Source organism: Gossypium hirsutum, chromosome A02 (assembly GCF_007990345.1).
Source record: "Gossypium hirsutum isolate 1008001.06 chromosome A02, Gossypium_hirsutum_v2.1, whole genome shotgun sequence".
Classification (NCBI taxonomy): domain Eukaryota; kingdom Viridiplantae; phylum Streptophyta; class Magnoliopsida; order Malvales; family Malvaceae; genus Gossypium; species Gossypium hirsutum.
Genome location: NC_053425.1, coordinates 17738114 through 17758849, shown reverse-complemented (window position 1 = coordinate 17758849; position 20736 = coordinate 17738114). Strand labels below are relative to the sequence as shown.

General features: G+C 33.5%; 1 protein-coding gene across 5 annotated transcripts; it reads right to left on the bottom strand.

Moving 5' to 3' along the window:
- Positions 1-74: 74 nt before the first annotated feature.
- Positions 75-16381, bottom strand: LOC107951110 (rho GTPase-activating protein REN1). 5 transcript variants are annotated; one of them, XM_041085564.1, is made up of 24 exons: positions 16167-16381; positions 15842-15901; positions 15395-15436; positions 15176-15253; positions 14514-14550; positions 14231-14307; positions 13184-13254; positions 12995-13073; positions 12294-12438; positions 11792-11911; positions 10967-11044; positions 10522-10577; positions 10361-10430; positions 9894-9978; positions 9242-9485; positions 8332-8556; positions 7511-7723; positions 7278-7327; positions 6952-7012; positions 6785-6868; positions 6306-6419; positions 6055-6218; positions 1484-1552; positions 75-483 (listed from the first exon to the last, which is right to left on the bottom strand). In XM_041085564.1, the coding sequence occupies exons 2-24, from the start codon at positions 15878-15880 to the stop codon at positions 462-464; spliced, it is 2223 nt and encodes a 740-aa protein (XP_040941498.1). In that variant the 5' UTR covers positions 15881-15901; positions 16167-16381; the 3' UTR covers positions 75-461. The 5 variants fall into 5 exon arrangements, 4 of the variants coding, with proteins under 4 accessions (XP_040941498.1, XP_040941493.1, XP_040941491.1 ...); XM_041085559.1 differs by having other exon boundaries at positions 1484-1535; positions 6055-6212; positions 16167-16380; XM_041085557.1 differs by having other exon boundaries at positions 1484-1535; positions 16167-16379.
- Positions 16382-20736: the final 4355 nt, after the last annotated feature.

Here is a 20736-nt window from a genome sequence, read left to right as displayed (position 1 = left end):
TTCAAGGTAAAAGCATTGTATCCTAAGAATAGAGTTTTCTAATCATTATACACATAGAAGGGAAATAACTATTCTTAAAATAATCTCCTGGAAATGCTTTATTTAATTTTTTTAAGTTTCCGAATCCAACAAGTTTACATACAACATACAATGTTGCTAGTTTGGTTTGTTGTTCTAGTTTCTCAAAGAACAGATAAAACAAATATGTTCTCTAAAATGAAGAAAGAATATGGTAATTTAATCTCAGAATCAAAGAAACTTTCATTCTTCTAGTGAACCACATTAGAGCTTGATACAATGGTGCCCATGTTAAAACAAAATAGAACATACCTCACCCTTTATAGTAGATTTGTCTACATTACTTGAAGCAAGGGGCTTCCTTGCAATTATCTCTGCTGCATGCATACCGTTGATGTTCTGTTTATTTGTCAATGATGGTTCTTGCTTCTTGTTCTCGCACTCTACTTTGTCCGCATATTTATCCTGTTAAGTCAAAATATTGGTTTTGTTAATTCATTAAAACAAATAACATCCATAACTACCTAAGAGGTTATATTAGGATTATTTCATTATCTCAAATGTAACCAAAGCTTAAGTCTAAACTTGAGCGCTGAAAAAAAAGTAAAGCCCCAAGTCCGAATCATAATTTGATGACATCACTTAACAACCAAAAGAGAAATGCACTGTCCTGAATAAATTAGCATTAATTAAATGCTTAATATGCAAAACTTCCCTTGAAAAGGAGCATAATAGAAACGTTAAATAGAAGAGGGAGGAGCGAGACAGGGAGGAGAAAGAGCCGAAATGGGTTCAAATCAAGCTCAACTTTGATTGAAAAGAAACCCAGCCAACTTTGGATAGTTCATGCTCAATTTGCAATTTTCTATATCCTCAATACATAAATTTAGTGTCTTTATATTACTCTATAGCTTCTTTCATAAGCATTCATATTCGACACGTATTTAGATATAGATATAGATTATGGTATATAACACTACAATGTCCCTCCAAATTTATGAGAAAACTTCGAAAAGATGAAAATATTGGTGTCAAACAAATACCTATACTGTAAATAAAAAATATGTTGCATAAGGTTTATTACTCATAAAAAAAATTTATTATTATGGAGCTTAAGATAATATGAAATTCAACTTCATCAAAAAAGGAAAACTGATCACATCCTTCAAAACCCATAGGATCTGGAATCTTTGTACATAAATATACAACAACCATTAAGGTCTATGCACTGACATAGCAGTGGTCTAATCGCCATTTGATTGTTTATTGGAATTTATCTTCAAATGACTTTTAGGAAAGCTGAATACCTGAATTTCCCAACTAATATTATTCCATAGTAACAAGTAAAAACACTTACTAATTCAAGAATAAGGTAGGGATGGATTTTAAGGAAAATGAACTGATTCCATACAATTTCTAGGAAAACTAGAGAACCTCATGGTGCGTTAAATGAACGTGAGTTTACCTTGCTTCCTGACTTTTTAAAAGTAGCTTCAATATCCTTTGGCTTATCCTTCCTGTATTAAGAGTAGAACTAAAATGTATATTCAAAAAAGAGAAAAATAAAAATTGAAAATATATATACATGCATCTAAAGAGGACGATATTATTTGAAGCATGAATAGTTGGCGAGTTAACATTTGCCAGACTCCAGATGTATTTCAATGTAAACAAATTTAAACCACCGCAAGGATGACAAGTATTCAACCCTTAAATAGGCAGTAAACAAATGTTTTATACAAGTATCATACAGTAGTGCATAGCAAAATTATAGGGATTTTTTATTATTAACCGCTAATAATTAAGGATTATAGAGTTATATGGACGATAAATTGCTTGCAACTCTTCTCAATGAATTCGTTACAATGAGAGAAATTCTTTACTAATCTTTCAATTTTTTCTACTGCCCATTCAGATTCTAACATGGTATGAAAGCTAAATACCAGATTTATGAAATTTTTTTCCAGATTTATGAAATTTTTTTCAACTTTCCAAAAATTTGGTACTCACACACCTAAGCTTGTCTATTTACCTCATCGAACACACCATTGCCAACCTACCCTGCAAGTCTTAAAACCATACAGTAAGCACGTGAGTCTCACATGCCACCAACGTCTTCTGTGCACCTCTCTACGTGTCGGCGCAAGTTACACCGCCAGAATTTGGACTTCCAATCATCTCCATTGGCCTTATTGGAGTGTTTTTGGCCTCCCTTTGCTTTTATTGACCTTGTTTGGTGTGGATAAAAGGGATTGCTTATCGGCTATTTGGGTATTGTTTTTCTCTTTTTTTTGAGTATTGTTTATTGATTTTGGGGTACTGTTCATTCCTTAATTTGTTGCGGAAAAATCCTTTTTGTTGCTTGGATATTTTTCTTTGCTTTTCTTAAAATTGCAATGACAAATAAAAGGACTGCTGCAGTTAGTTCATTTATTTTTGTAGATAGTGCTTTTAATGCCCACATTGATACTGAAGCATGGATCATTGATTCTAGAGCAAAAAAACCTTTTTAACTACTCTCCATGCTAAATAAAAGATAGTATCCAAATAGCAATTGGTTACTTTACTTTCATAGATGGATCTGGTTCTCTTAACTATACTCTCAATATTTCACTATCTTCTATGCTTAATGTTCCTAAGTTTCCTGTCAACCTCTTATCAGTTAGTGCCATTAATAAAATTCTACATTGAATTTTCCCCTGATCATTGTGTCTTTTATGACCTTCAAACGGGGAAGAGGATTAGGATTGGTAGAGTGCATGATAGCTTATAAATGTTGGAGGAGAATCAAGACTCTGTTCAGTGTCATGCCCTTTTTAGCAAAAATAAAGATGCTAAACAAGAAATAACACAGTGGCATAGACGGTTAGAGCATCCACCTTTTTATGCTCTAGAAAAAACATATACTAATTTGTTTTCAAGAATTCAGTTTGAGTCACTGGTCTGTGATGCATGTGAATATGCTAAACAAACCAAAAACTCTTACCCTTTGTAGAATGATAGAAGTACTATTCCTTTTATAATAATTCACTCTAATGTTCTAGTTGAATTATCTCATTGCTTAGGCTAAAGTCAGTGTATCTAATAAGAAAAAATTTTCTTTCTCGTTCTCAATCTTTCCAGAAGATAATTAATACTCAATTTGACGCTAATGTGAAAATTTTGAGAACAGATAATGGCGCAAAATACAGCTTTAATGATTACTTGCAATCCTAAGGAATTATCCACCAAACTACTTTCCCTGGCACTAGTGCGCAAATTGGAGTGGCAAAAAAAAAGGATCACGCATTTGTTGGAAGTTGTCTACTCTTTGATATTCACAATGAATCTTCCAAAACCTTAATAGGAGATGTAATTCTATCTGCCACATATCTAATCAATAACGCGTCACCTAAAACACTTGGTTTTAATATTGTTCCTCCAAAGGTTTTTGTGTTTTTGCTTTGTTCACACTCAAAATGTCAAAAAGTTGGATCCATGAGTCCTAAAATGTATATTTTTCGAGTATTCTCCTACACAAAAGGGTTACAAGTGTTATCATCCTCCATCCAGAAGATACTTTGTCAACTTGGACATTACTTCCAAAGACGACTAACTTTATTTTGGCATAAACCAATCACCTCCTCAGGAGGAGAATGAAAAAGAAGAGATGATGCCTATGATGTCTAGTTTTGTTACTTTGGAAGGTTTCATTAAAAGAGAGAACATGTTCAAGGGTAGATTATGGGTGCTTGGATGGACTAGATTTGAGAACTTAATCAAGGATATTGCTAATTCGATGTCGATTCCAAGCCACAACGAAAATGTCCCAACCTCTACGTATTCCACCGCATCAAAAACAAACAATTACTTTCTCTTGAACATTTCAGAGAGAATTAAAAACGGTTACTAAACCTTTTAAATTATTAAGTTGGTAACCTTAACAGACTAAGGGATTATTATCATTTTATTTTCTTTAATATCACATATTGAAAAGGAAAATCAGGATTATTCTCTTATTAATAGAGAAGACAAATGAAAAGTTAGAAAAAAGAATTATATTCTTTCCAAAAGAATATAAAACTATTCCCTTATTAATGGAAAGTTAGAAAAATGAATTATACTTTTTCCAAAAATATTAATTTTCATATCTTTTATATTTTGACCGAAATTAATTAATATAACTATTTATATTAATAAATTCAATAAAATATATACAATTAATATTTTGTATGAATCAAATTCATATATCAATTATATTCTTTCCAAAAGAATATTAATTTTCATGTTTTTTATAATTAACTATTTATATTAATAAATTCGGTAAAATATATAAAATTAATATTTTGTATGAATCAAGTTCATATATTAATTCTATCTATATTCTCTATTTGTGTACAAGTTTGTACATAAAATGTGTTTAGTATTTAACTATCAAATTAAATTAATTCAACAATTAATTTAATTCATGTGATAACTAAATAAAATACCAAATGTATTTGGATTCAGTTCGTTTCAACTATAGACTATGACTCTGTTGGCTCTTGTAATGTTGGTAGTAATACTAGAACATTTCTAACATTATAAACAATTAGGGCATCTAGCAATGCATCATTGCCACCTAAGTTAGAAGAAGTCATTATTCGACATAACCTTTCTGTGATAATCTTTTCATGGATTGTATCATTTTATCCTTAATATCTAGATTGGACACAAGTAATGGAATAGTCACACTTGTATAATTCAATCTCATATTTCTTGATTTTCTGAGCATGCTACAATAAACAAATAAGTGTAATATCTCATATCAACTTATTCGAGTATGACCACACATTTCTAGTGTCACTCCATCAAGAGACCTAAGATATTACTCCCATTATGTAGAAGGGATAAATCCTACCTTGATCAACCATATCCCACTACATGGATTGTGATATATCCAACATCAGTATTTATAATAGAACCTGTTACGTCCAACTCACAATGTTGAGACAATGATGATCTAAAGTTTGAGGATCATATACATAATTATCACTATGAGTAATATTGTGACAATTACATAATAATCCAAGAAACATACTCATAACGGGTCAATTCAATATGTTCTCTAACAGACTTATGTATTAATTTTAACATCCCTATGTCAATGACAATTCTTTGTCATCAATCAACTACACATTAGTCTCAATGCATTATTATTGTCCAAGCCCACAAAATACTTGACTAAGAACCTTTTTAAGAATAATCATATATTCTTAAGATTTTATTACAATTCAATTTATTTATATACATAGAAAAAGAAATTGAAATAATAATGGCAATGCCTAATATTAATAAACAAGATAAAACGAGTATATGATTACAATCATCTCATGATTGGTCTTTGGCTATACTCTAACATACACCTGGGTATTACACCCTTGTGGGAGGAAATTTAGTCACCTAGAAGAGTAAAAAGCAAAGTGTGGTTGCTCGATCAAATGCAAAGACAAAATATAGAGTCAATTGCTCAAGGAGTTTCTGAGCTATTGTGATTAAAAAAATTACTAGAGAAACTAAAATTATTAGAAGAAAACAAATTATCCTTGTATTGTGATAATAAAGTTGTCATCAGTATTGCTCAAAATCTAATTCAACATGACATGATCGAACATAACACATTGAGATTGATCAATATTTTATCAAAGAAAAATTGACTATTGGACCTTTAAAACTAGTTCATGTGACATCTGACAAACAGTTAGCTCATATCTTCACTAAAAGATTCAACAAAAGAACTTATCATGATTTGGTTTGCAAGTTGAGAGTGTTAGCTAATTAATAGTAGTGCATGGCAAAATGATAGGGATTTTTTATTATTAGCAGCTAATAATTAGGGATTATAGAGTTATTTGGTTTCTTTTTCTTTTCCAATTGGAGGTGTATCAATTGTTTGCAACTCTACTTAATGAAATATTTCAAAAAAGTGAGAAATTCTTTACTAATATTTCATTTTTCCCCTGCCCATTCAGTTTCTAACAATCATGATATTCCAAGATAGAGCCAAAGAAAGCTTACCTTTTTTCTTGATGATTTGGTTGATGCCGATTGGACCTGTTATTCATGGAAACAGAATTTTGCTCAAGTAGTTGATTCAGCTGCATCCACAATTCATCAACCTTTTTGTTCAAATTGTTTATGTCTGCCTCTGCTTGAGCTATGTCCTTAATATCTGCCTTTATCTTTATCATTATAAGAAGTTAAAAAAAGATTGATGCAAAATAAAAATTTAGATATACTAGTTAAATCTGAGGTAAGCCATTGGCTACCTTTTCATTAACCGTATTTGGGAGAGCTACGGTTCCTTGAGAGGGGGTAAGTCCAGCTTCCAGAGCTGTCCTCTTATCTCTTTCCCTATGCAACTCTTCCGCTAGTCTTGTCACCTATAAGTACAATCAAGAGGAAATCAAGACTGCACTATTATCATAAGACTAACATAGTATCAACAATAAAACTCATTATCTTTGTGCAAGTAATGGATAACACAACGAAAAAAATAAACAATGATGACTTGTATGCTTCAAATGCACCAAAATTTGAGCTTGTTTTAACCATGCGCAAAAGATTTGATATTTAAGAGGAAACAAAGAAATGCTTAAGGGAATATGTTGCCTTTAATACTTTTTTAAATATCAAAGTAAGCATCTTTACTGTTTCAGATACATAGCCTAACATTACTGTTTCAGATACATAGCCTAGCATAACTCCTGAAACAAAAGTGAAAAAAAATAAATCTCCTCAAACATACATCATTCTGAAGAGCTTGACAATGCCCATGCAGCATCTTCTTTTGTTTTTCCAAGCAGGCTTCATAAACCAGATTACCTTCGATCTGTACTGCAAAGATGACTTGTCATGAAAAATCTCCAAACAAGTTGAGATAATAATAATTAGAAAGGGTGCATTTGGCTGAACCTCTTCTGTGTGTCCCTTTTTCAAGTCAGATTTTTCAGCCTTGATCCTCTCTATTTCAGCCCTAAATTGGGTCAAAATTAAGTAAAAGAAATAGAGTTATTATCTATTAAAATAACAAATTTCTGCATCTAAATTGTTGCCTTTTCCATTTTAGTTTAAAAAATTATGTTATGCAAAGCATAGATTGCTTCATCCTAAGCACAAAAGAAGACATTAAAAGGTGCTTGGAACTTTAAGTGGGTATTGGGTCCTCTATGGTATACACAAGAATATCCAGGAAAATGTATGCAAAACTTCTTTATACAGATCAAGGGAACATCACTTACTCTTCTTTAGAAGGACAATGAATAGATTCCATAGAAAGCTTCTTCTTTGCCTGGACAAGCAAACCAGAAAAACTAAACAATTAGTTGTTACAAGATTATAAACATATAGACCAACTTGAGAAATTCTAAGTTAGTAATAGAATGAATGCTTGGAAATATTTATTAGCTAAGAGAGAGTCAAACGAAGTAGGCCAAAATGGAATGCATTATAAATAAAGAAAATTAACACTTACAATTGCCCATCCCCAAACAGTGGGACGCTTAGCTCTATGGCCAAATTCGCAAACAGCCTCTATTGCTGAACTCTTGTTACTTTGATTATCCTCACTCCTTTGTAAATCATTTTCAGACAGGGAAGAGTGAAGTGAACTTGAAAGCTTCTTGGTGGCTTTTAAATCACCATCAGCTATAGAGGGCTCAGAACTAGAGCTCGAATAATCAGAATCCTGCAATTTTATTTTTCATTTCATATAGGTGTATAGTATGTTATCTTTTCACTATTGATGTATTTCTATTTTCACCTTATTTATGTTAAACTAAAATGATCCTCAAAATCTAAACCGAGGGACCACAAAATGTAACAACATATGGCTATACTAAAATAAAATGCCTTTACCTATAAAAAACAACAAAGGAGAACAAATCATTATTCCTATAAGGTGAAGAGAGAGAACTATATATTTGATTCCAATATATGATGCTACAAATTTTATTGCAATGCATTCTTTCTCAGCAATAAATCAAGTTCAAATTATGAAGGTACATGCTAAGGGGAAAACAAATAAAGAGATGAAAATAAAATAAACCTTGAGTTGCTAGGTGGTGACAGAGGGAGCATAACAAACTACAAAAACATTAAAGTATGTGGTATGAGAAAACAGATCCAAAAATCCATGAGTTCAGCACATTTCTTGCATTAGAGAAAGGTAAATGAAATTTGGCAGTGAAAGCTTTAAGTTCCAACTTGTGTATTAAGTTTGTTACTTCCACCATCTTTAAAGTTTATGAACAAAATACAATCCAAATGCCATTCTAAGAAGGTAGAGGAACAAGCCTTATCATCATCCAGATCATTGTTAATAGAGTGACCGCTCCTACTGCCTGTTCCACTTGCTACATAGTCACTATCACAGTATGCATTAGACCCAGATGTTGCATCATTACAGTCATCATCAGTTGCCTCTTCACTTTCAGTTTCACCTTCACTTTCACTTTCACTTTCACTTTCACTTCCACTCTCTTCCGTTCCATAGTATAAATTGGGGGAAACATATCCTTCCTGCCAACAAAATGTTGAGCTATAATCATAATTTAAAAAAGTAAATCCAAAGCAAAGTAAAAAATATTGGACCTTGGAAAAAGAAAGCATGTTGTTAGTAGGAAACGTTAGTCAATATCTAATGGCACAAATTAAGGTGGTATTTAAGGGAAAATTATGAAATTAGTGCATTTTCTGCTATTGAATTTAGTGAAAACAGTGCATTAAATGCAAAAAACTTTAATTAACTAGTAATTTAACTACATTTAACCAGTGCATATAGGCACACATTAGCTAGACCCTTGTTAATTTTATAAAACTTAAAAATATTCAAGTAATCAAGCTATGATGGATCTCACATTTATTTGCTTACATTCTCAGAAAGAATGCAGGCTAATTGTTGAAGTATAGATGAATCAATAAAAGGATACAATAACTCATACTCAAATTCCACAGTTAGACAGTCATAATTTATTCATTAGATTCTGTACCAATAATAGAACATACACATAAGGACAAACAAATTTTGACTTAATGATCAAGTTTCCTCAGAAAGAACAAATAGAAAATAGAACATATCACTTGTGAGCTAAAGATAGAGCATTACAGCTCATAAATTTTGAGGAGTACATACTTGTCTGTATAGTGACTACACAATGTCATATCAAAAGTAGTTGTGAAAAAGAAGACAAGAAATATTGCTTACCCCAAATATTTTATCATATTCTTCAAGTAATGTTATAACAATGGCTTGAGCATGATTGGCTGCAGCAGCTGCTCGCAGCAGTTGAATTGAACTATCATCACCCAATTTAAAATCGTTTTCAATCTCACAGTCACCAGATACAAGAGGGCGAAGAATCAAGGGTGCCATGCATGCTGCCACAGCTGAAGAGCTCATCCGATTTAAAGTTTTATTAGAAGCCACAGCTTGCATCATCATTAGAATTCTGAAGTAAAGTAACATAAAAATGATAAGTACGGAAAAAGGCAAGTAGAAGCCAACACAGCAAAAACTGGGGGTCATTTTTTTAATTGTGAAGGTAAGATTGAATTCCATTATTTTTCCAAGATGTATGCACCTACAAGAAGAAAAAGATTCTAGAGGTATTTCATCCATGATTTTTCAACAACAATCAACTGAGTACTGAAAACTAACAGAAAGTTAAGAGATAGCTATCATTTACATCTGTAATATACAAATATTCTTATCTCAACCAACAAATGGGATTACAACTCTCTTTTCATTGAATCCACAATGCTTAAGAAATAATATAAAAATTGCATGTCAAATATAACTTGTACCATGAAAAGCATACTACTTAGAAAGGCAAAGAGTGAAGTGATGAATCAACTACCTCTGTAGTAGGCGACGGTTTGGCTCAGGAAACGCGTCCAATACTGCTTCACGCATAGTGTTGACTCTATCACCACCCAGAGTTCCTAATTATTTTATGATGTTCAATAGCAACAAAAGAAAATGTCCAAAAGTCATACAGATAGGTAAATCATCCGACACATGATGTCATAGAGCTCTTGATACTGGACAATTCCACTACATCCCTTAGGGAGCTAACCAATTGAGAATAGAGAACGCAAGAACTTCACCCATAGATGCTTAAAACAGGAATGTAAGAAGATGAACTTCCTATTTTATTTAGATTATTGAATAATAAAGCACATCATATTGAAGTCCAATAGGGATTATCCAACACATTTCACATTAAAGTTGGAAGCATCAAGAATCCAATTGTAGTAAAGCTTTCACGAACTCAATTTACTACAAGGTAAGATAGAGAAAAAAAACACTTCAATGAAAACTTACGGTATGCTTCTAGTAGCGCATTGCAGCATGAAGCAGGGACAGGACATGATGGCAACTCTCGAATGACATACTGGAAAATGGCATGAAGAAAACTATACACTCTTAGGACCAAAATATGTTATAACTTAATGAAAGATCCTGAGGAAACTAATAAGGTATACCTTGATACAATCAGCAATGACATGTGGATCCTCCTCACGAGAGAACTCAGTTTTTCCTGCATAAAAGAATATGACCTAAAAAGTTAGAAAAAGACCAAACAAGTACTGTGATGTTGAATTCAAAGTAGCATTAGCTTTTTGCTTTCCCTATTCAATAAGTAAAGAATCTTCCTTGCATGTATATCAATTAAAATTTAAGTTTAACAAAACTAGTTGATAGCATTATTTGCCTTAGAACATTAAGTATTGAATGTGAAATTCCACAGAAATTGTAAGAAAAGAACAATGAAGCTATGGTATTGAATGTGAAATTCCACATCAAGTATTGATAGCATTAGTTGATAGCATTATTTGCCTTGAGCAGCTATGGTAGTTGTAACCAATATAAAAATAAATAAAAGTAAAACAATGAAGATAGTCGAGGACAGAGTGTGTCTAAACAAACCCTTTTCATATTCCTGAATTCGACGCTTAACATCTTCAACGTCAGCAGCTAGTCGTAAGACCCCTTCTGCTTTGGTTCCTGTTAAATAATTTTAACATGATAAAAAAAATAGGCCTAAAGAATACAAATACCAAATCACTTAAATCACTGAACAACGTAGAAAATTCTTGAAAAAAATATAAAGGGAAGTTTAGATGCTATAATATTCTTGAAGCAGCTCTTTTGTTACTGCTACTGACTTTTTGTTATGTGTCTTTGCATGTAACATCACAGCCATCTTTTCTTCTGTTCTTGTTTCACAGCAACTTCAGAATGTTGTCATCCAAGGGTCTGGTATTCATAGAGGGATCAGAGACTAGTCCTTTGAATTGCAATGGGTCATCCATAATCTTGATCGCAAGTCCAAAGCTACCAATATTCTTAAACTCGTGCAGATAACTCATATATCCTTTATTTAGAAAGAAGGGGATCAGCATAGTGTTGTATTCAACAGACTTGATTTTATTGTTACTTTAATTAGGGAGTTTGTTTAGCTTAAGATTGACAATTCCCCTAAATTAGTCATCACCCCCAAGGAATTAGAAATTGTTGTAGCTTTGGGGTTTGAATTGTGTCCTTTTTCTTAGTTTGGGTTGTTACTTGCGTGAACAACTGATGTTTTGTCTTGCTTCTTTGATGATCCAAATAAGGTGAGTGAATAAAAATACATGCGCATAGATTCACTAGTCTATATAAGGATTAGTCAGTTAGCCATCATATGCAACTAAAACTATAGCATAATACTTAAATGAGACCATGACAATTAATTTAACAAAAAAAGTTCACCATGCTCTTCTATAAATCTTAGAGCCTTCTCCAAAAATGTTGGAGCTCCGTCAACATCTTCTAGTGCAAGTAAAATTGGTTTGCCTAAGACAGTAGATCTCACAGGCTGTTTATTGTTCACTACAAAGAGAAAGAGAAGCAACAATACCTCAAATGAGTAAAAATAAATCAAAACAGCCCACAAAGTTAGAAATTTGGTAACTTGGAACATTCAAGGAAGAACTCAACAGGCTTGTAAAAAAACATAACAGAGTGAACAAATAAAGAAAAATAAGAAGAAAAGAGCGTCAAGTGAAACAAGAATAGGAGGAACAGACAACTAAGGCTCCCAGTTTGTAACATGCATAAAGTTTTCTGCTTATATTACATCATAAAAATGAAATTATAAAGTATGCACTGTTTTTGGTGTTTTAATTAGAAGTATAGATAAAAATGATGAACTAGAATAACAATTAGTGCAAAGTTTCACCACAGTCAAGAAGACATGGCTGCATAACCTTACCTGGGTCCTTAGAACCATTAACTGCGTTTGCTTTTTCATTCCCCAAGATGTCATTTTTCCCCAAAACGTGAGGAGAACTTGATGCTTGTGACAAGGCATTCTCAAATGCAGCCCTCCACTCATACAAATCCTCTGAACTTTCAGCCTGCAACACCAACAAAAGAAACCATAATGTCATCTGATTTTCATTTTGATTAAGCATTGAATTCTCCCATAATATCAGATAAACACATAATCGATGCTTTCTCTCTGTATTTCTGCCTTCAAAATCAGTGATGTGGCCAAACCAATTCCTTAATAATATGTTTCCCACGATAAAAGAATGCTATCACTTTTCAGCTAGGAATAAACATTAAGTTCAATAAAAACTAGACACCAAGAATGAAATTTTCATTCTGGTAACACCTGGTATCAGTTGCTCAGTAACAAGGTGTTCTGCTTTTCAAGAAAACTTATTGCTGGTTAGATGCATCTGGTCGTCTTTGGATATAAGATCTTTTACTATTTTGGCAGAATCTCAATGTTTGATGTTGTTCAAACAGAAAGCTAATAACTATTTATCAAACTTAAACATATAGAACTAAAGAATCATGGATCTAAAAACCCATTTCAGCTAAACAATTTAGTAGAAAGTATGATACAAAATGGAAAAAAAATTAATCATGGGAGAATTATATAGATGGATAATAGGGAGGAAGCACCTTAAGTGTGAACGTCCGTCCATCTTGACCATCTTGAAATAGTACAGTTAAGAGTTTTTTATCAGCTTTGACAACCACACTAGAAATTTTGAAAGGTTCCATGAGTTAGTAACACTTTCAACTTTTGTAATATTTGCAACTTGAAGAAAAGATTAAGAACTGACAATCTATTCAGAAAAGCAAGCCTACCTGCCTGAATTGTTGAGATCAATGCCACCAAGAATTAAATTCACTTCATTTTCCTTTTGAGGAATGGCATTCTAAGAAGTAAAATGATATCACATTACTTGTTTAAAATCTTAAGTATAAAAAATGCGGCAAGAGAAAAAGATATGATCCAGGCATGGTATGTGAAGAGAAGAGAACAAGATACCACCAAGATAATAATATCTAACCAATAAATATCAATCCATATAGAATTTTACTTTTGCCTCAGGGACTGCGCACTGGAGTTCTTCCCCAATATCCAAACCCAAGTCCTTTCCTCAACCCAAGCAATGTTAAATCATTTTTCTATTTTATTCTTTGAGATGAAGCTCCCAAATATCACACCCTTTAGAACAGGCCCCATATGTGTTATAGTGCAACTAAATAAAGTTTCACCCAATTACAAATAGGGGGTCCATCTCTCACTTTTAGGGTCACTCTGCTGGAGAATCGAAGAACCAGCGAATGGACTGATATCAAACTATAATACCACAGTTGTCAAATTAAGCAATGTTTATTAACAACCCACTCTTTTTTTAATCTAAATAACAACTTTTACTATAATAAATAAGTAAATCTCTACAGATTGCTAATGAGTCACTCTAGAGCATTCATTTCTCCTTGATTTAGAACCATACTAATTACTTAATTTTTTGTCATGTTTCCCAGTTTCCTTGGGCTTTTTCCGGACAACCTAAAAACCGTAAAACCAGTAACAAGACCGCTGCATCTGAGACAAAATTTGCATTTTCACTCACCTTTTTGATTGAGAGAACTAGTAAACATAAAAGACAATTGTAACAAACAAGCATTACCCCTGGCCATGAAGATCTTAAAATCTTATAGTGAGGAAAACAACATCACTTTGATTGACCTCGTATCACTTCACTGTTTATTTTTTTTATTTTTAAAGTCGTATTAAAGTTTGCTTAGGATCATTAAATTGTGCCAAGAAAACAATGTAATAATGGATGAACAAGCACATACATCATGTTTAGGCTGACAATCAGATAGGTTCCAAATACTTACAGGATCACTTTTGAAGAAAACTAACGAAGTTTGTGTCAAAATAAACCACCTTTTCTTCCATGATGTCCATCCAATTCCTGTAATCAAAGGAAAAATAGGGAAAAGGCAATAAAAAAATAACCCAGAGGAATCCAAGCCCCAGGAGTCTGATTTTCAGCATGAACCTCGTAATGTATATTTTTCTGGTAAAATGTGAGTACAAGTTGTGATTCACAAAATGAAAGCCAAATGAGCAACTGAATTAAATTGGGAAGTGTAATAAAACCAAGCAAAATAAACAAACCTTTGGTAGATAAAAAAAGTGGCCCACTCTTTAAAACCTGCAAGGAAGTTTTAAACCTTAAAAAGCATTAACTTCTACAACTTCATAAATTGCATGCTTAATAGAAACAGTGAATGCAGAACAATGTAAGCAATGGTCTCAGGAAGGTAAAATCTAGCAATGGACTTAAAATACAGAACAATTCATTCTTTAGCATTCAAATTCCTCGTGGTAACTTAAGAGTTTAAATCTAAGCTTATTGTGGTCAGTAACAGCCACAATATGCTTCATATTATCCAACGAGAATAACTGCTATATAGGAAACCTTTCCATAAAATGGTCCAAAAGGTTTAATTGAAATCCAAATCACATAAGATGTAGACAAATGGTAGACAAAAATGATTGTAAACACGACCTCAATGATGACAAAGATGTATGTAGCTATATTACTCTGGCTCATCATTTTTTTCTAGAAGTACCCATGTCCTTGAGTTCATGAGTATAGAGATACCGCTTTCAAAATACAACTTAGAAAAAAAATTGAACATTCCCGAATAAGGCATGTATGCATGTCTGATACATTCAAAAAAGATAATATAAGGATTTATGGAATTCAATCAACAACTCAAATTTAGAACATTACAAAACGATTAAAAGAGAGGGAGAAAGAGAGAGAAGTTTACCGAGTTTCTGACACGAGATTTTGGAGTTGGTGGAGCCTCTGGAAGAGGACCAGGAGAAGCCACAACTGCAGCATCTCCCTTGAGAGAAAACAAAATGATTTTCAGCACAAAACCTCCTTCAAAAATCAGAATTTAAGTTTTCCTTTTTCTTTTTGTTCACTGAATATTTAAATCCTTTACTTCAAAATAATCAGAAAAGAAGGCAAGACTGATTTACACCTGATGTCCTTTAGAGGGCTCATCCTTTTTGGAAACCATCCTCTGCAGACAATGAGAAATTAAACAGAATTTCAGTCCAAACTTTCCATAAAACTATTATGAGAACCGAAAAGTAATAATTAAATAATCCACATTAAAAACAATAATGTAAAACTCCTACTATTAAACCACAACATTTTTTTTTCTTTTTTGTTTTCTGAACATCACACACTCTTCTAAAAACAAATAGAAAACTAACAAAACAAAAATGAAAAAAAAAACATCAAAACCTGTTTCACTTGAAATGGCTCTTCCTTTTTGCTAGGACTTTCTTACCACAATTTTTTTTTTTTAAAAAAAAGCAATTCTTCCTCTCTCTTTTTTTCTGCTTCTGAATATCAAAGGCTTCTAGAAACGAGCTAGAAAATTAATGCAATAAAAACAAATTCGAGATAGATTGATCAAAACCTGTTGTTTCTGAGATGGTTCATTCTTTTTGGTAGCCATGTTCCTTTAATCGCTCAAAATCTGAAAAAGAAAATCTCAACCGAGTCACAAAATCAAAGGATCAACAGCCTCCGCGGAAACCTTGCAATATTCATTTTCAACAATGCCACTTATTTGCAACATTTAGACAAACAAAAAATGAAGCAAAGCTCAAACCAAAATAACGCAAAACATTTAAAAAGAAGATTAAATTTTTTTTACGTAAATTTGAAACGTAATTTGAGGAAAATGGATAATGGAAAATAATAAAAAAAGTTACGGAAGAGGCGTAAAGATAAGAACAAACATGATTTTCGTCTGTTTTATTTTTCATCGTTGTTTGTTTTGCTTGTGAAAGGGATTTGGCTCGGAATTCTTCGATCGACGGAAACACCGTTTGGTCAAAGAAAAGGAAAAGCCTGAAAGCGCTCCCTTCAATGGGGGGAATTGTGCGGCAGTTGTACACGTCGCCCCTGTTCTTTAGCGCTTTTTAAACTCACTTTTTCCTCCAAAAAAAAAAACTCCCTTGTAATTCTTCCCGGGTGACTAAAATTTCGATTCAAATTGAAAAAATCAAAAAATATATTTAAGATTTTTTTTAAATCAAAATTAGATTGGGCTTTAGATAGATTAAAATAAAGTCTACAAAATAAATCAAACAAAACATTAGGCCCAACACATATAGGCCCGTAAGAAAATAAAACAATTTATATTATTAAAAAAGAAAAACTAAAGAAATCATTAAAAAACCATTGCCCTCTTGCCCAATTAGAAAAACTGACGTCTGACTCTCCATCTCAACTGTCAATTCAATCTTTAACGGCGACGTCCTTTACCAAGGGGGTCTAATCTCAAAGTCAATTGTTCAGATTCATTTTGAAACTCTCATCCTTCCTCTCTACTCTTCATTTCTTCAATTTAGTTCTTGAACACTCTCACTTCTCATAATGCCTTCTGCGTAGTTGGGGATGCTCTCTACCAGGTGCATCTCTTCTCTCCTCTTAAGCGATTCTGTTGCTAGAGTGTGAGCTAGTCCATTCGCTGATCTCCGGATATGTACAAATCTTATCTTTCTTGTAACACCCCGAACCCGAGGCCGTCGCCGGAGTCGAACACGAGGTGTTAACAGACTTCAAACCACTTATTAAAATTTTTCCAGACAAGCTGTCAATCTGCGTACTAGTCGCTTTAAAAATCATATCTTGAGCTCTGGAACTCAAAATCCAGTTCTGTGAATTTTCCCTGAAACTAGACTCATATTCCCATCTACATATTTTTTTCCAGAATTTTTGGTCGGGCCAATTAGTACAGTTTATTAGTCAAAGTCTCCCATGTTACTGGGGTCGACTACACTGACCTTTGCGCATTACGACCTGGATATCTCCCTGTACAGAACTTCCATACTGATGCCGTTTGTTTCTATAGAAACTAGACTCAGAGAGGAATCTATACATATATGGTATGACTCCTAATTATCTCTGGTTAATTTATAATGAATTTCCAAAGTCGGAGCAGGGAATCCAGAAGCCGTTCTGGCCCTGTCCCACGAGAACCTGATTATCTCTTAACATACTGTCCATATGATCCTTTCGTTACTTCTATATGAAAATAGACTCATCGAACTTCGATTACATAATTTATTCATCAATTAATTCCACTCCTACTATTTTTAGTGATTTTTCAATCTCATGTCACTGCTGCTGCCAACATCTGTTACGAAAGCAACTATGCCCACTTCGTGTTTACTCCTTGATCTAACTAATAATTCATCATGCATATCACAAATTATGATCATGACTAACCATGCCAAAGGCTAATCATTGTCAAACTTCCCCCTACTACACTATTGCCATATCATGAATTTTAACACCAAAATAATCAACCATGACGTATGGCATAAAAAGGTCGAATTATCAAGATTTGCGACCTAACGTATGAATCCAAACCCAACCGAACATTTATGCCATTTTCGCATGGCTAAAAGGTTACATACCAAAGTTCAAACACAACATAATAGCCTATACATGCCGAAATGTTCTCCTAAGCCAACTAAGAAGAAAGTACCAAAACTTGCTATCCGGTGTGATGACTTCGATGACGGCCCGACCACGCAAAAAGAGACGAGTCCAAGAAACCTAGTATGGGTGACAAGGAAACACCGAGTGAGTTTATAACTCAGTAAGTCATAAGCAATACACTACCATCCATTAATAACATTATCACAAGAGGAAACAAAATGGAACGAGGCTAGTTACTCCATCCATACCGAACCATACCATAGTTCCTCCGACCTATCGGTTCAATCTCATACCAAATCATGCATTCACATTCCATATACTCATCAATAGGATATTCGAGGCATTTTCATAAATCATTTTATTTTCGTTACAATCATACAACTAAACGGCCTTTCACCCATTCCACGATAAATCTTATGTACGTGACTTCAAGTATATTCGTCACATGGGTTCAAACTTACCAAGCTCAACTCCAAATATAGACATAGCACCTATTAGCCATGAGCTCAAGATACTTACCCGATCCGCTGTCCGTGATCGACTCAATAGTGTCGCACATTTAGTGTCCATAATGATTCAAGAACATATTAAGTCCGCACACTCAGTGCTATATAATCAACTCGCACACTTAGTGCTACATAATCATACTCGCACACTTAGTGCTACATAGTCAACTCGCACACTTAGTGCTACATAGTCAAACTCGCACACTTAGTGCTACATATTCAATTCGCACACTTAGTGCTGCACAATTTAAACCCGCACACTTAGCGCCAATCTCATGGTCATAAATGTTTATACCCGCACATTTAGTGCCGAGATCAACAACTCAATACATCTCACCTCTTTTCTTTTCATTCAACACTTTCATCACCACATACGTACATGCATATATATATATTTATTCATTCCATTCAGCATCATTACATAAACGTTATGACCATTTGAATTAATACCAACTATATGCTTAATGACTTACTTTATGTTGGGTAAAATAATTCCGAGTCGGCTACTCGATGACCTTCGATTTCCCCTTGTTGGACGCCTCTCCTTTAGGTTCTTGAGCTTAAATAATACAAATAAGAGTATTCAATATTTAACCCAATAACATGAATTTATTTATCACATTCGGCAATCACATATCATTAAATTTTCAAACCAAAATGTCATTATATGACCACATATACACATATCCATATACTTAAGCTCAATAATTATAATGTAATATCATGTACCCACTTTAAGTATATTGCCGAATATACTTAATCATACATACACCTAACCAAAACAATTTCCTAAAATCTTTATATCATTTATACACTAAGCCGAATACTCTCACCAAGTTCACCTATATTCTTCAACAATTCCTTCATTGATCAAACACATATTCGGCTAAAGAAATGGCAATTTTAGCAACCTTCGATTTAGTACTTAACTTTTACCACATATCAAATAACTCATTTCCTTACTCATGTGACCACGTATATTCGGTCATGCATACACACATAAAATCAATTTGGAGACTCTATCAATCCAACATACATTCGGCACCTTCATCCACCATTCTACCAAGCATGTAATATTCAAACACAACCAAACTCACATTCGGCCCTAGCTCATAACAAGGTAGCCAATTCTTTTTATAGTTCAAACACTCCTCTATCATCATTCACCTAACTTTAACATGAAACAACAAAACTCACTATTTCTCATCCAAATAACATGAACAACAACCATTTCTTGAACACTTTCTCATGACCGATTGCTCATGTTACCAACAAGATTCAAGATTTGAACATGGGCTATTTAGAACTCAAGTCAATTACTAAAACATGCATGCATCTCAAGGACAACATCAAACATACCTTAGTCTAGCAAACCACCATAGCCGATTTTCTCAAGCTTTTCCCCTTCCTTTCTTTCCTCTATTCGGCCAAAGATGTTCAAGAATGAACATTTTTTTTTGTTTTCTTTCTTCAATTCACGGCAACAAGGGGGTATGGATGAGACCATATTATTTTTTTTTCATCACCCTTCCTTTCATTATTTAATCACCATGCTCATTATTTTATTTTTCTTAACATACATCACTAGCATAACATGTTGGAGACATGTTTCCACCCATAGCATGGCCGGCGACTATGCTTTAGTTTGGCTAATTTGACATGCAAGGACAACACTTTCCCACTTTAATACTATTTGGTCCTTACTTATTTACCTATCATAATTTTCCAAGTCTTTCAACTAGATCCTTTCAAGCAAAATTCACATTCCTAATATAAAATTAAAACATCAAATTTTTGTACAAGTACTATCACACATATAAGATATGCAAATAAAATTTTAACTAAATTTTATGACTCGGTTTTGTGGTCCCGAAACCACATTCCGACTAGGGTCGAATTAGGGCTGTTACATTTCTGGTCCTGGACTTCATCTCGTGAATATCGTGTATGTAAGCCCCTATTTGCGATTTATCTAGATTTATATCCTTGCACTTCTTTATTATTGTTAAAGAATCACTTTTTATAATGGTTTCTGGTTGATTCATTGCAAGACCAATCTGGGTTGCCCTTCGACAAGTGATGGCTTCCGCATCAAAAGGAGAAGCCACTCCTCTATGAAATTCTGTGCAAGAGATGAGAACATGACCCTTACTGTCTCTGACCACGACCCCTGACGCCGATTGGTGGTTCCTCGTATCATAAGCCCCGTCAAAGTTTACTTTTACTGCCTGCCCAGGTGGGTGATTCCATTTAACATCAACCTTATGAGCCTTATAGGTATTTTTACCAGCCCCATCAAGTTCATATAAAAAAATTTTAACAGATGTTGCTATCTACTAACCTGATCTATTTG